We start from the raw sequence: 12,930 nt of genomic DNA on the forward strand, positions 1-12,930 counted from the left end.
TCTGGAACACGCTCCAGTTGTCTTTTGAAATAAAAAGTTTCATTTCAGTTTCATTCATTCATCATGAGAGGAAACTCAATGAAAGAAGTGAAAGCTACCAACTCTGATGCACAAACCTGTTATGAGTGTGTGACTTTCAATTCTCTTTTTATAGAAAAAAAGAGAATTAAAACCTAAAATAAATAAAGAAATTTAAGAATGGATGCGGTCCCTCTGTGGCTCATGTTCCTCTGTGTGACACCTTCTTTCCTCTTGCTCCTGTTTCAGGTGCGGCAGCTGCAGGAGGACGCCGTCCGTCTGCAGTCGGCGTACGCCGGAGACAAAGCTGACGACATCCAGAAGAGAGAGGGGGAGGTGAGCTGGGGTGTAAAGACACGGAGCTCGTCAGGGCTGGGCTCAGTTTCCTTTGACTTCACTCAGATAAAACAAGAACTCATGATGTAGCACTGATGTTAATGAAGTCAGTGTAAAAGGCCTCTGCCTCACTCATGCTGCACTGCTGCTGCATTAACTCTGCACCGTTCCTCTGCTGCCGGGAGACATTTAAAACAGACATGGTGAATGTCTGGAGAATAAGTTGGAGAATAAGTTTGTGTGACGTATAAATCAACACGTAACACAAGATGATTCCCGTACAGACGTCACTCAAAGAAAATGAAGATGTTGAACGTGTAGAGCTGTTTTTCACATCTGCAATTAATCAAGTAATTTTTTATTCATAATGAAACCAGAATCTTTTCAACAAACACAGTAGAATCTTACAGGGCATGGTCAAAATAAAAGAAACACAATGATAAAGTCTCACTAATGTTTCTGCTCGCAAGAGTCAAAGTCAAAGTTTATTTATAAACCACGTTTAAAAAAACACATTCAACCAAAGTGCTGAACAGGCTTAAAATCTGAAAATAAAAAAAAATAAATGTATTTTATTTTAAATATTACAAGATAGTAGAGGTTTAGGATGCTGTTTATTTAGACTCAGCTTTATTGATCCTTATAAACTAAACTAAACCAGGTTCTCTGGATAAAGAATCATTTCTCTTGAGATTAAAAATCTGAAAAATATTTTATTTGCAGTAAATCATCAAATGTGACTTTGATTCGCTTTTAAAATTCTAGGCTGGTAATTGTTTACCTTTTGAATTTATATTGTGATCGGTGATATTCTGATAGTTTGGAGAAATTTCATTATCTTCACCAGGTTGAATCAAAATGTTTCCTCAGACACAAATGTAAAACTCAAGCAAAGACTCATCGAGCTTAATGTTTTTCTTAATGGTTGATTTTTAAACTTTGTGATGTTCTCAAACCAAACATCTGACTATATTTTATCAATATATTAACTTTACAAATATTAATACAAAGATGAAACGTGTCCTCAACTCCGTTAAATGTTTTTCTGAGTCATGAAAGAACCGTTTTTTCCTGATTCTGAAACTGAAGCTGTTGGTGAACGATGAGGAGTTTAGAGTTGAAGTGGAGTTTCCCTGTAGCTCCTCCGTGACGTGCACAGCCTGCGCTCTCCTGTGGACCTGAGCTGACTGTTGAGAAGTGTTTTTGATGGCGTTGTGTTTTGACCATTCCCTGTATGTTTCCCTTCACATCCTCTGTCCACCCAGAAGAGAAAGGGAGAGGTGAGACTCTGTTTACCAGAAACATCTGCTTGGCATCAGGCTTCATTTTGGCTGCAGTTCTTTTATATATTCAGACTAAAATGTTTAATTTTAGTGACATTTTAGTGGTTTTCATGCAGATTAGTCTCAGCCCTCTGTAGAGTCAGACACAGACCTGCTGCTTTGCAAATACTTGTAGTTTTTTTTTTTATCTTCATTGTGTAGGTGGATTTTTTTGCACAGAACAAAAACTAAACAGTTTATCTGATTGACTAATCCCAACCCAGGATCAACTGTAAACTCCACCCGCCTGGGCCTCTGAGGAGGTTAAATCAAATGCTACTTGTAGTTTGCAAATACAGTTTGGGTCTGATCAGTCAGTGAAGATGAAATCTAAAATTTTAGCTCCTGCTTAACTCAGATATTTTAATACTTCATGGCTGCACGTAGCAGTGCAATCGGATGCTTGCGTTCACATTTGCTCAACAGTAGTTGCTTGTTAGCTGCCGGAGAATCGCCGCTTGCAGTCGTCTGCAGCCATGTTTCCATCTTCTCTGTGAGCAGCGTGCGTCTCTCTACTAAGTACGACCAGAGGACGATAGAGTTCAAAGACGCTCAAACAAATAAGGGTCGATAACATACAGATCACTTATATGGTGCAGAGTTTAAGGTTGCTGGATCAAGTATGGATCAAAATAAAATGTCTGTATCTTAAATCACTCCCAGATGTTGATGCAAAAACCATATAAACGTCGTCTTGTTATAAAGCAGCTAGCAGCTCGCCAGTCGCCCCCTTGTGGTGCTTTTCCATTTGGAATCTGCTCATATGTTTTGCGCTTTTATTTTCTTTTTGTGCTTTTATCCCATTTATTTATTCCACTGCTCCCCCAGAGAACCCTGCACTTCAACACTCTATAATATACTCAAATATTAATAATCAATCCTAATCAACATGTGTATTTATCATAAAACATTTTGCCGTTCTTCAGCCACTCTCTGCTGATCAAAGTGAATCTCCTCCGTTTTGTAGGACACACGATTCACAGATGATCCTCCCTGGTTCTGTCCGTTATTCTCAGGCTGTTTCAATTATACCAATAATTTCGATGAAATTCAGTTCCCACTGACTCTTGGTTGAGTAAAAGTGAGAAGATCGTTTTTTATCGGGTTGAACCAGTGATGTTGGTGTTTCTCTGGTCTGACTCTTCGCTGTTGTCTCGTCCTCCCTCAGGTGCTGGAGGCCTGGAAGAACCTGCTGGAGGCGGCGGAGGGCCGGCGGGTGAAGCTGGTCGAGACTGCAGACAAGTTCCGCTTCTTCAGCATGGTGCGGGACCTGATGCTGTGGATGGAGGACGTCATCCGTCTGATCGAGGCCCAGGAGAAACCCAGGTACGAGCTGCAGACTGAACATGGACTGGTTTCACCTGATCTCTGATGAGTCAGCGTTTGTTCAGATGCTCAGGAGGACACACACACACACTGCTTTATTAAATTTAGCTTCACCCTCCTGCTCCACCTCCACTTTCTGTCTTGCATTAATCCCTGTGAGTCACTGACTTTACTCCTACACAGCAAAAACCTACACAACTGTACAGAAAAGTACAGAAGTTGAAGGAATTAGGGATTTATTTATTTAAAGACTGCGTGCGTCCCTGTCTGAATGTTTCTTCAAACAGAAGAAACCAGATTATCAATAGTACTAAAGGAACTGTTTTTTTAATATTGAAGTTGGTACAGAAGAAAATCTAAAGTCACATTTCAAGTCAAGTTTTTCACATTTCATATTAAACAAGCTGAGGATGACAGTTTCGTTGACGTGGTTTGTTTGTGTGTTTGTTTTTTCCGCCTGTTTCCAGGGACGTGTCGTCGGTGGAGCTGCTGATGAACAACCACCAGGGCATCAAGGCGGAGATCGACGCCCGTAACGACAGCTTCACGTCCTGCATCGAGCTGGGCAAGGCGCTGCTGGCCAGGAAGCACTACGCTGCGGGGGAGGTGGAGACACTGACACTTCTTATTTAACAAGGCAGAAGAATCAACGAGTCCGAACTGTTAAAATCATATTTTCTCTCCTCAGATCAAAGAGAAGCTGTTACAGTTGACTGACAAGAGGAAAGATATGATTGACAAGTGGGAGGACAGATGGGAGTGGCTAAGACTGGGTACGATGCTTCGTCCAATCAAACATTAAATCGTATGAGGCTGCATTGATCTTGTTTAACGTCTTAATGTGTGCGTGCGCGTTCAGTCCTGGAGGTGCACCAGTTCTCCCGGGATGCTGGCGTGGCGGAGGCGTGGCTGCTGGGTCAGGAGCCCTACCTGTCCAGCAGGGAGATGGGCCAGAACGTGGACGAGGTGGAGAAACTCATCAAACGCCACGAGGCCTTCGAGAAGTCCGCCGCCACCTGGGAGGAACGCTTCTCTGCTCTGGAGAGGCTGACCACGGTGAGAACGCTCGCTGACGCTGTGTGCGGCTGGAGAAAGTGTCAGGGCAGATAATAAAAACAGCTGTGATGTTTGTATGTGCAGATGGAATTATTGGAAGTGAGAAGATCGCAAGAGGAGGAAGAGAGGAGGAGACAACCCCCGCCCACTGAGGCTCTTAGCACCGAGGCTGCAGTACAGCACAGGTGAGTGTGTGTATAAATATATATGTGTGTATATACTTGACACTGATTGGTTTGTAGACGGCGTCTGACGTGGGCGTGTTGTCAGTTGGGGGGGTAGTATTGGTGTGAGACAGTTGTCTGAGGAACCTTTCACACCTGATATTCTGGTTCAGACTAAACTGAAAAGTCTGAAGGTCTGAAACAAACCAGGTGGGAAAGAGTCCTTAGATAAACAAAGTGTAATATATAGATTATAGATATTCTAGATGAAAGGACAGAGACTGGGGTCAGAATCGTCCCTGGTGAGGTCCATGAAGAGTGTGTATAACTCTTTGTGTACTTTGTGTGTTTGCAGGGAGGGTGAGCTGGTGTCTCAGAACGGGCTGCCGTCCGACCAGGAGTCTCCCAGGGTTAGTTACCGCTCACCTGCCTACCAGCAATACAGCAGCACCCTGCAGAGCCGCAGGCCCACCGCCGCACCCACACTGACACACACACACACACACACACACACACACACACACACACACACACACACACACACACACACACACACACACACACACACACACACAACTCTTACCTTTGACCTCATACAGAATTATCAGTTGTGAACCAGTTGTGTTGTATCCCTCCTCCTCCTCACACACTCCTGGACACACATTTTCCTCCTGTTTGTTTCATGTATTATTTGCTTAGTTCATTTTCTTATTTGTAATAATTTAAGCTTCAAATGTGTCATGTGTATAATTTGATCTTCAACTGACTTGGTTTTGAGATATTCGTATAATCCCCTTAAAAATGAGATCCTCGTCTTCGAGAGGCGTCTAAATCACATCTTTAGAGGAACAGGAGTCAGGAAGCAAAGGGACTGATGGGAAACGTAGTTAAAATATATATAAACAACATGTGTGCTACTATTGTGAGAGGACCAATCAGCCACAAATGTGTTTAAGTATTCATTCCTTCAACCTTTATTTTAACTTGGGAGTACATTGAGGTAGAGTAGAGCATAAAATACACAAAACATCACAAGAAAACACAAACAAGAAACAGTAACATTTGCAAAATACGTAAAAATGTCATTTAAAGCAAAAGAATCCATTAAAACAAATAATTCCATGGGAACATTTTGATGGTGAAAAATTCTACATGTTGCACCTTTTTTAAACTATAATTATCCTGATTTATTTAAGAGTTAAACTGCAGGTTTGATTCCAGGACCCGTTTGTCCACCTGGATCGTCTCTCAGCAGTAATAAGTTGTTTCTCAGGAAGCGTCGGTTACGATCAGAGGAAGAAATCAAACTGTAGAAAATCTTGGATTAAGTTTCTGTGTCAAGACTTAAGAGACGTTTTTCGAGTCTGAAAGTTTAGTTTGACTCTTCGCCCACATCTACTCCCCAGAGCAAGCAAATTCCTAAATTTAGCAATAAAGCTGAGGTGGGTGGAGAAGGTGGTAAATCTGTGAATCAGGCAGAACCGATCACTCCAACACATTCTTAACTTGTAATACCTCTTTAATCAGTCTCTTTTTGAAGAGTCTTAAGTTTTCACTGCAGCAGAATCTATTTTGAGCGACTCACAGACCTAACTCCGTTCTTTATTTGCTTGTTTACACTGTGAGGTTTTTGTTAACGTTGATTTTATGTTCATCGGATTTTTTTGTTTTGATTTAGCGCCTCCAGGTGGACACAGAGGCTAATCCATAATAAACAGTAAAGCTCAGGGCGAAACGTCCTTCAGCAAAAACTGTGAGGAAACTGAATCAGGAATAATAATAATAATAATAATAATACAGGGAAATAATTCACCTATACAGTCCCTAAATCTGCTGTGTCCTACAAATGGGCTTAATCTTCCATCTTCTTCAAACTTTCCCTAACATTCCATTTTGTACTTGTTTGAATTCTAGAAGTTAGAAATAAACTAGAAGATTAAATGTAACAAAGTGGTGCTTAAAACTTTCTAACCAAGATGAGCAGATCATGAGAGATGTAAACAGAAAGTCGTGTTTGTCATTTATAAATAGTTCAAACATTTAGTGAAACAAGTATGAATCTGTGAGTGTGACAGAATAAAGAGTGAATGGGACGACAAAACACACACAAACAAAACCAGCCACATGTGTTTCTCTCCGTTCCTCCCCTCATTTTTCTCTCCCCTCCTCCCTTCCTCCCTCTGTCTCCTCCCAGCTCGACACCCCCGTCCTCCTCTTCCCTCAGCTCTTATTGTTTCTGCTCTTTTACGTCATCATTTACAAACTCACTCTGTGGAACATGAGCACCTGAGACGAAAAAACTAAAATCTCTTCTTCACTTCAAACTCAGGTTTTAAAGCCAGAAACACTGATTTCAAATCTGTTAAACTCTTAAAGTTTTGTGAACATTTGTGAGATTTTTATAAATGATATTTATTCTCTGATATAAAGCGTGTTGTCGACCGCGTCATGAGACATTTGGTTAAACAAAAAAAACAAAAATACACTAAGAGGTCGACATTAAACAATCGGAAGATATTAATTAACAGTAAACACTATGATATAGATTCATATTCAGATAAATGTCTTACTTCTAGTCTTATTTATATATTGTTAGTCTTAAAATAAAAGATTTTACGCTCTCAAAGTCAAGTTTGATCATTAACACTTCACGTCTACAGTCTATTAATTCAATTTTCTAATACAAATGTAATTTAATATTTTAAGGACAATGAGAACATATAAAGAACTATGAGTTATTGTCATTGGAGAGGAAACTGATTTTACTTCTGGTTTATGTATAAAGCAGATTTAAAGTTCTGTTCAATATAAGAACATGAAGAGAAATCAAATGGCATCAAAAGAACTAAAAGATGATCTAGAGATTAACAAACACTATTACCTGGAATTATACAAGGAACATCCTGAAAGTATTGAACACACGGGTACAAAATATATAATAAAACTTAAAGGACATTTAAACACATGAAAACGTGTCTTTAGTTAAGCCTTTAAAGAAAAGGGACTCTTAAATGTTAGACGTAATAATCCACATTTAAAAATTATATTATCTGTCCCAGATTTGTCGACATCCCACAGTTCATATTCATTTGAGTGTATTCATGTGTGTGACCATCACACATACAACACACACTGTGTGTAAAACATCCATGTAACTACACATACATTTCTACATGTAAAACTTCATTTTATGTGACTAATGCTTAGTTTATCATATAATCACATTATTATTGTGATATCCTGAACTCTTAAAGCCACAATAATCAGATTAATCATAATTTATCTTTCTTTCTACATAATTTTAACGGAGAAGGAATCTAAATTCACATCTTTTAAAACACTCAGCAGAGAAATCAGCAATACAATAAACATTCATCTTAAAACTTGAAGCTTAACTTCCCACTCGTTTCCTGTTTTCTAATTTCTGGTCACGTTTATGACAGAACAACAGGAATTTGTTTATTTCAAACATTTCTGGTTAATTATGTGTTTGAGGAACTGATGAATGAATCCATCGTTAAAATCAATCCCCAGTTTCCCCATGTTTTTATAACTGTTTAGACGTTTGCCACTTCCTGTGTGTATGTGTGCGTTTGTCTCATTTTCACACACACCTCATTATATTTATCAGCTGATGATTCTGTGTCACCGCGGCAGTGTTTTATATTTTCATTGTTGTCACAGTTCTCTGTTAGTTTCTTTATTCCTCTCCATGGTTCCTGTTGCACGTTTGTCACTCGTTCTCCGTCACTAACACACATTCCACAATAAACCTGTTAAAACCAATCAGTTCACTGGTTTGTCTGTATTAACCATGTTTGTAACTTCTCTCCATTCACAGTGTTGTAGATTTCTGTTGTTCCTGTTGCATGCTGTCACCATCATTAGCATTTAATTAGCATTTTCTGTCAATGTTTTATTTCCTCATCTCATGTTTTTCACTGACTTTCATCCTGGGGCTTTGTGTTATACCTTCGTAAAGTAGCCGCAAACTAATTAGCTTTATTTGCTGTTTTCTTTGTTGTGAGAGACATTATTTCTAGAAACTTTAGCACAACGAGGGCGAAGTCTTAGTCTTAAAGTTTCAAACTGGAATCACCAGTTTTCAGAATTGTTCCTAAGTTTGTCATGAATGCTTGATAGCGTGTTGAGTTACAGCTGCTCCCATTGGTCCAGATGTGTAATGTCTCTCAGTAAGAGCTCTCAGGATTGGTCCAACCTTTGAAAACCTGTGACAAAAAACCTCTAAGAACTTTTCTAGTGTTTGAAAAACTTCCTCTGGAAATAAAAAGGATCCCAGGTTTGATTTGGTCTCTGGTTAAAAGTTCCTCCAACCTTTATCGAGCTTTAAGTAAAAGTCCTCAGGATTAGTTGAGCTGCAGTAAAAGCCGCCACGATTGGTCCAGGTCTGGTCAGACTCTAAATAAAAGCTCCCAGGATTGGTCCAGGTCTCGCAGTCCTTCAGTAAAAGCTCCCAGGATTGGTCCGACCCTCTGAACCGTTCTCATCCGGGCCTTGAAGAGCTCAGTCACAGGGTAATAAGCATCCGCTTGGATTGGGTGTGGTGTGGAAAATTAAAATCTGTTTTTGATACTAGGCCAATCGCACTCTCCCCTCACCAATAACGACGCCCAGTAATGAGTTCCAAGCAATTTCCTCATAATTGTTTGAGATTTGTTTTGTTCTTCTTCTCTGCGAGCTTCTCTCTCCTCCTCTTCTCCTCCATGTTGTGTGTTTTTTAATGCTGTGGTGTCGTGACCTTTTTAAATGCATGTTGTAAATCTGTGATCTGTGCATGACCCTGTTGGTTCTTTGTGCTGTTAACAAACAACGCAGACGTTTCTCTAATTGGTTCTTGAATCCAACGCTCACACAATTACAATGCTTTAAAAAAAAACTACAAATTAATTGAAATGAGCAGATGCAGCTGACATCAGAGGTTTGAAAATCAGATCAGAAGAAGATTTAGTTGAGTTTCTTAGATTCGATTTTAGTGGTTTTGAATAAAGTGAGTTTGATTTGTTACAACAACAGCTCTTCTGGTTCAGGGAGCAGAGGATCATGGGTAATATCCAGCGTTCAGAGCCCCACTCAACACATTGATAGAGTCCTGACATAATTAATCGCCACATGTGGCTGCAGAGGGCGCTGTTGCCCAGGAACAGTGACATAGTGTTGCTTTAAATCAGGTGAACACAGTGATGTAGAAGCGTCAGACTGTTTGACGTGTAAATCAGAGTAGTTTAAATGTTGCAGACTGAGGAAGCTGCTGAAATTGACAGTGTTTATATAGAGTGAGTTCTAACACTGTCGACAGTTTTATTCATACTTTAGTCTGAGTATATTCACCTGATATGACCCATAATTCATTGAGGTGTTTTAGTTCAGTGTAGATAATCTGTCGGCCTGTGATTCTGCTCTGCTCTGCATGTTGCAGCTCTGATAACTGATTTACAGCTTCTGAGTGTCTGAGATCAGTTTAAAACATCGTGTGTGACACTGGGATCTCTCCCCTGACGCTCTCTTCTGTTTCCAGGAGAACGTTGAAGGGGGCGAGGTGGTGAACGGGGTGTCGGAGCCCAGCCCCGCGGGGTCTCCTGGGGCGTCTCGTAAGGTCAAGGGCAGCCAGGCGGCGACGCTGCCGGCCAAGAGCCAGCAGGACGCGCCCACGTCCCAGCTGGAGGGCTTCCTGCACCGCAAACACGAGTGGGAGGGTCATAACAAGAAGGCTTCAAGCAGGTACGAGTCACATCTTCACAACTTTCCATCTTCACAACTTTCAATTAATCTTTACTTTACAGATGTAATAAACATCTGTAAAGTAAAGATTTGTCCAAAATGGTTATTTAAAGGTACAATATGTGCATTTGTCTCATTAAAGTAAACTAAACCTGTAGCTGAGTTGTGTTCTTATATCCTATTTTCAAACCTGCAGAAATATGTAGTTTTAATCAAGGTTTCATTTGGTCGCCTGTTGGTGGCGCAATATCTCATTTGTGCATGTGTCTCTTCTGACTCTGTCCCCGCAGGTCGTGGCACAACGTGTACTGTGTGATCAACCAGCAGGAGATGGGTTTCTATAAGGACCAGAAGAGCGCAAGTCAGGGTATCCCCTACCACAGCGAGATCCCCGTCACCCTGAAGGACGCCGTCTGTGAGGTGGCGCTGGACTACAAGAAGAAGAAACACGTCTTCAAGCTCAAGTGAGTGGTCCAATAAATGAACTTCCATAAATCTCCTTAGATTTAAATTAAAACACCCATAACATCTGCAGAACAGGTTTTTAGGTTTTCTTTAGTATCAAATGTATCCAGTGTGGGTTCTCCACAAACAGCTGATTCAGCAAACTTGTAATGATGCTAAAACACAAGGTTTATGATGCACAGCTGAATAATAATAGAATCACAGCGGCTGACTTCACTGTGACTTCACTGTCTTCAAAGCTTCACCAGTTTAACAGTTTAATTTAATCTGACTAAACTTTCACTGTTATGTTATAAACTTCCTCTGAATGTTCACACTGATGATTGTTTCACTTTCACAGAATCACTGACGGGAACGAGTATCTCTTCCAAGCCAAAGACGACGTAAGTGAAAAGAACATATTTTAATGAAATTGCTGTGGTGCATTCTTCTGTTTTAATCTATATCTTCTATTTTATCTTCTATCTAAAGTCGTTTTTATTATATTTTTGTTAGTTTATTTTTTTATTTATATGAACTCAGTCTTATTATTTTTTTATATGTCTTCTAACTACATTAACATGTTTTATAAACCATCTATTTAATGTTTAATGTAACTTGCTCATAAATATGATGTAAATCCACATTAACAGCGACTCTTCCTTGGTTTCCTCTCACTCCCTCTCTTCTTCTCTTCTTCTCTCCATCCTCCAGGAGGAGATGAACACGTGGATCTCGGCCATCTCTGCCGCGGTGCCGGGCGAGAAGCCGGAGGTCACGCCCAGCAGCCATAGCACGCCTGCCCCCGCCGCACGCGCTCAGACGCTGCCAGCCTCCGTCGCCTCAACAACGGCCGAGTCCAGCCCGGGCAAACGTGAGAAAGACAAGGAGAAGCGCTTCAGTCTGTTCAGCAAGAAGAAATAGACGCTCCCTCCCTCTTTCTTTCTCTCCCTCCCTCCCTCTCTCCCTCCCTCTCTCCTTCCTCTCTCTCTCCTCCACTGCTGTTTGGGGTCCCTCGTCTTCGTTTATCAATCTTTGGTCAAATATTTCTTAAAGATGTCATTTGACCAAAGTTTCGATTCCAGAGTTTGCTCGTAGCAACTGATTCTGGCATAACGCAGAATAAACAGAACAATTTTTAAATAATTAATAAATTTGACCTCAAACTGGATTTAAATTTAAACTGTAAATAAATAGTGATTCAATGAGAAAATTTGAGCTTTAACGATCTGAACCGATCCTCCGTCAAACATCAGTTACAACATAAGTAGTCGCTACGGCAAATATAATCCCAAACAGCCGCTCTTCCTCCTCCTCCTCTTCCTCCTCCTCTTCCTCTCAAAGCGTGACTTCAGCATGCAAGCTCCGAGCCAAAACTCTCCACTCTGTGCCTATCAACCGTCCGGTCTGGCTCAGAGCTACAGTTCAGCTACAACACACCACCTGTATCCTCTGTTCAGTTTTTGTAAGATAAGGAGCAGGGAAAAACGAAAAAGGAAAGTGAATTAATGAATAAACGGGGGGGTTCTGCTAAAGCTTCATGCCGCTGCTGTCATGAAAATAAAAGCCAGAGTTTGCCGCTGAACAACAACAACACAATGTAGAGGAGTTCCCCAAATATTCCACTTTATTATTCTTATTGCTGTTATTTGTGTTTTCTATCTCCCACCGTTTCATTTCTCCTCTCTGCTTCCTCATCATCCCGGCTTCTTTGTCCACTACTGCCTTCTGTGGGTTGTGTTTACGCTCCCCGGCTGTCTCACCGTCTTCTTCCTTTGTTAAGTTCGTAGTTTAGTTCCTGTTCGGGTCCATCCTCAGTTTTTGCAAAGGCCTCGTCTTTGCAAGATGACGTGTATCCCTCTGTGGTGGGGAAAACTGAGACCACAGCGGAGTGAAGCTCCAACTTTACAGCCGTCGTCGCGTCTGTAATCTGAGCTGAGAAGCATGTCGTCAAAGTTTTTAATGAGCGGAGAAATCAAATCTGCAGAACAAAACGGCATCACGTGTTCTGAACAGCATTTTGTGCACTGAACAATAATTAAAATACTCAACCTTAAAAAGTGGATAATTATTGTGTTCTGTTGAATTCCGGTGCTGTCTAATTCCTGCAGAAAATAAACAGGAAGTGGCTGTAATTTTGAGCGTTACCCCGCTGTGCTTTGAACTGTATGTATAACTTGTGTATAACAAACTGTTAAAAAATAAACCTGTGTTTAATTTCACCTATTATTATTATTATTACTACTAATAAGACCTACCAACCATAATAAGCTTCATTTTGAGTATAACTTTCTTTACCTGAAGACTTAACGATATTTACTGAATGAAGGAGCCGTCGAGTCGGAGCCGTCCAACTCGACGGGAATAAATAACTAAGACCAGTGAGAATGTTGAACTCATCCAGTTAGTTTCTTTTCTACTCTTTTCTTCTTCTCTTGTTTTTGTTTCATCCATCACGTTCTTTCTGTTCCACGGTTAAGAAACTGTCTAAGGTTTATTTAGTCCGACAAGTATGGAGACGTAGA

The 12,930-nt window shown here is 40.6% G+C and overlaps 1 protein-coding gene across 4 annotated transcripts in view; it reads left to right on the forward strand.

The window, feature by feature from the left end:
* Window positions 1–12,627, forward strand: part of LOC118119438 (spectrin beta chain, non-erythrocytic 1) — a 77,243-nt gene extending 64,616 nt beyond the window's left edge. For all 4 annotated transcript variants that reach the window (XM_035173433.2, XM_035173432.2, XM_035173434.2 and 1 more), the window contains 11 exons: window positions 268–354; window positions 2,845–3,002; window positions 3,470–3,608; window positions 3,691–3,775; window positions 3,862–4,058; window positions 4,143–4,243; window positions 4,578–4,632; window positions 9,759–9,961; window positions 10,252–10,425; window positions 10,767–10,809; window positions 11,120–12,627. In XM_035173433.2, the coding sequence (XP_035029324.1) occupies window positions 268–354; window positions 2,845–3,002; window positions 3,470–3,608; window positions 3,691–3,775; window positions 3,862–4,058; window positions 4,143–4,243; window positions 4,578–4,632; window positions 9,759–9,961; window positions 10,252–10,425; window positions 10,767–10,809; window positions 11,120–11,329 (1,452 nt within the window). In that variant the 3' untranslated portion in view covers window positions 11,330–12,627. The remainder of the gene's footprint in view (window positions 1–267; window positions 355–2,844; window positions 3,003–3,469; window positions 3,609–3,690; window positions 3,776–3,861; window positions 4,059–4,142; window positions 4,244–4,577; window positions 4,633–9,758; window positions 9,962–10,251; window positions 10,426–10,766; window positions 10,810–11,119) is intronic.
* Window positions 12,628–12,930: the final 303 nt, after the last annotated feature.

Source organism: Hippoglossus stenolepis, chromosome 12 (genome assembly GCF_022539355.2).
Source record: "Hippoglossus stenolepis isolate QCI-W04-F060 chromosome 12, HSTE1.2, whole genome shotgun sequence".
NCBI classification, from domain to species: Eukaryota; Metazoa; Chordata; class Actinopteri; order Pleuronectiformes; family Pleuronectidae; genus Hippoglossus; species Hippoglossus stenolepis.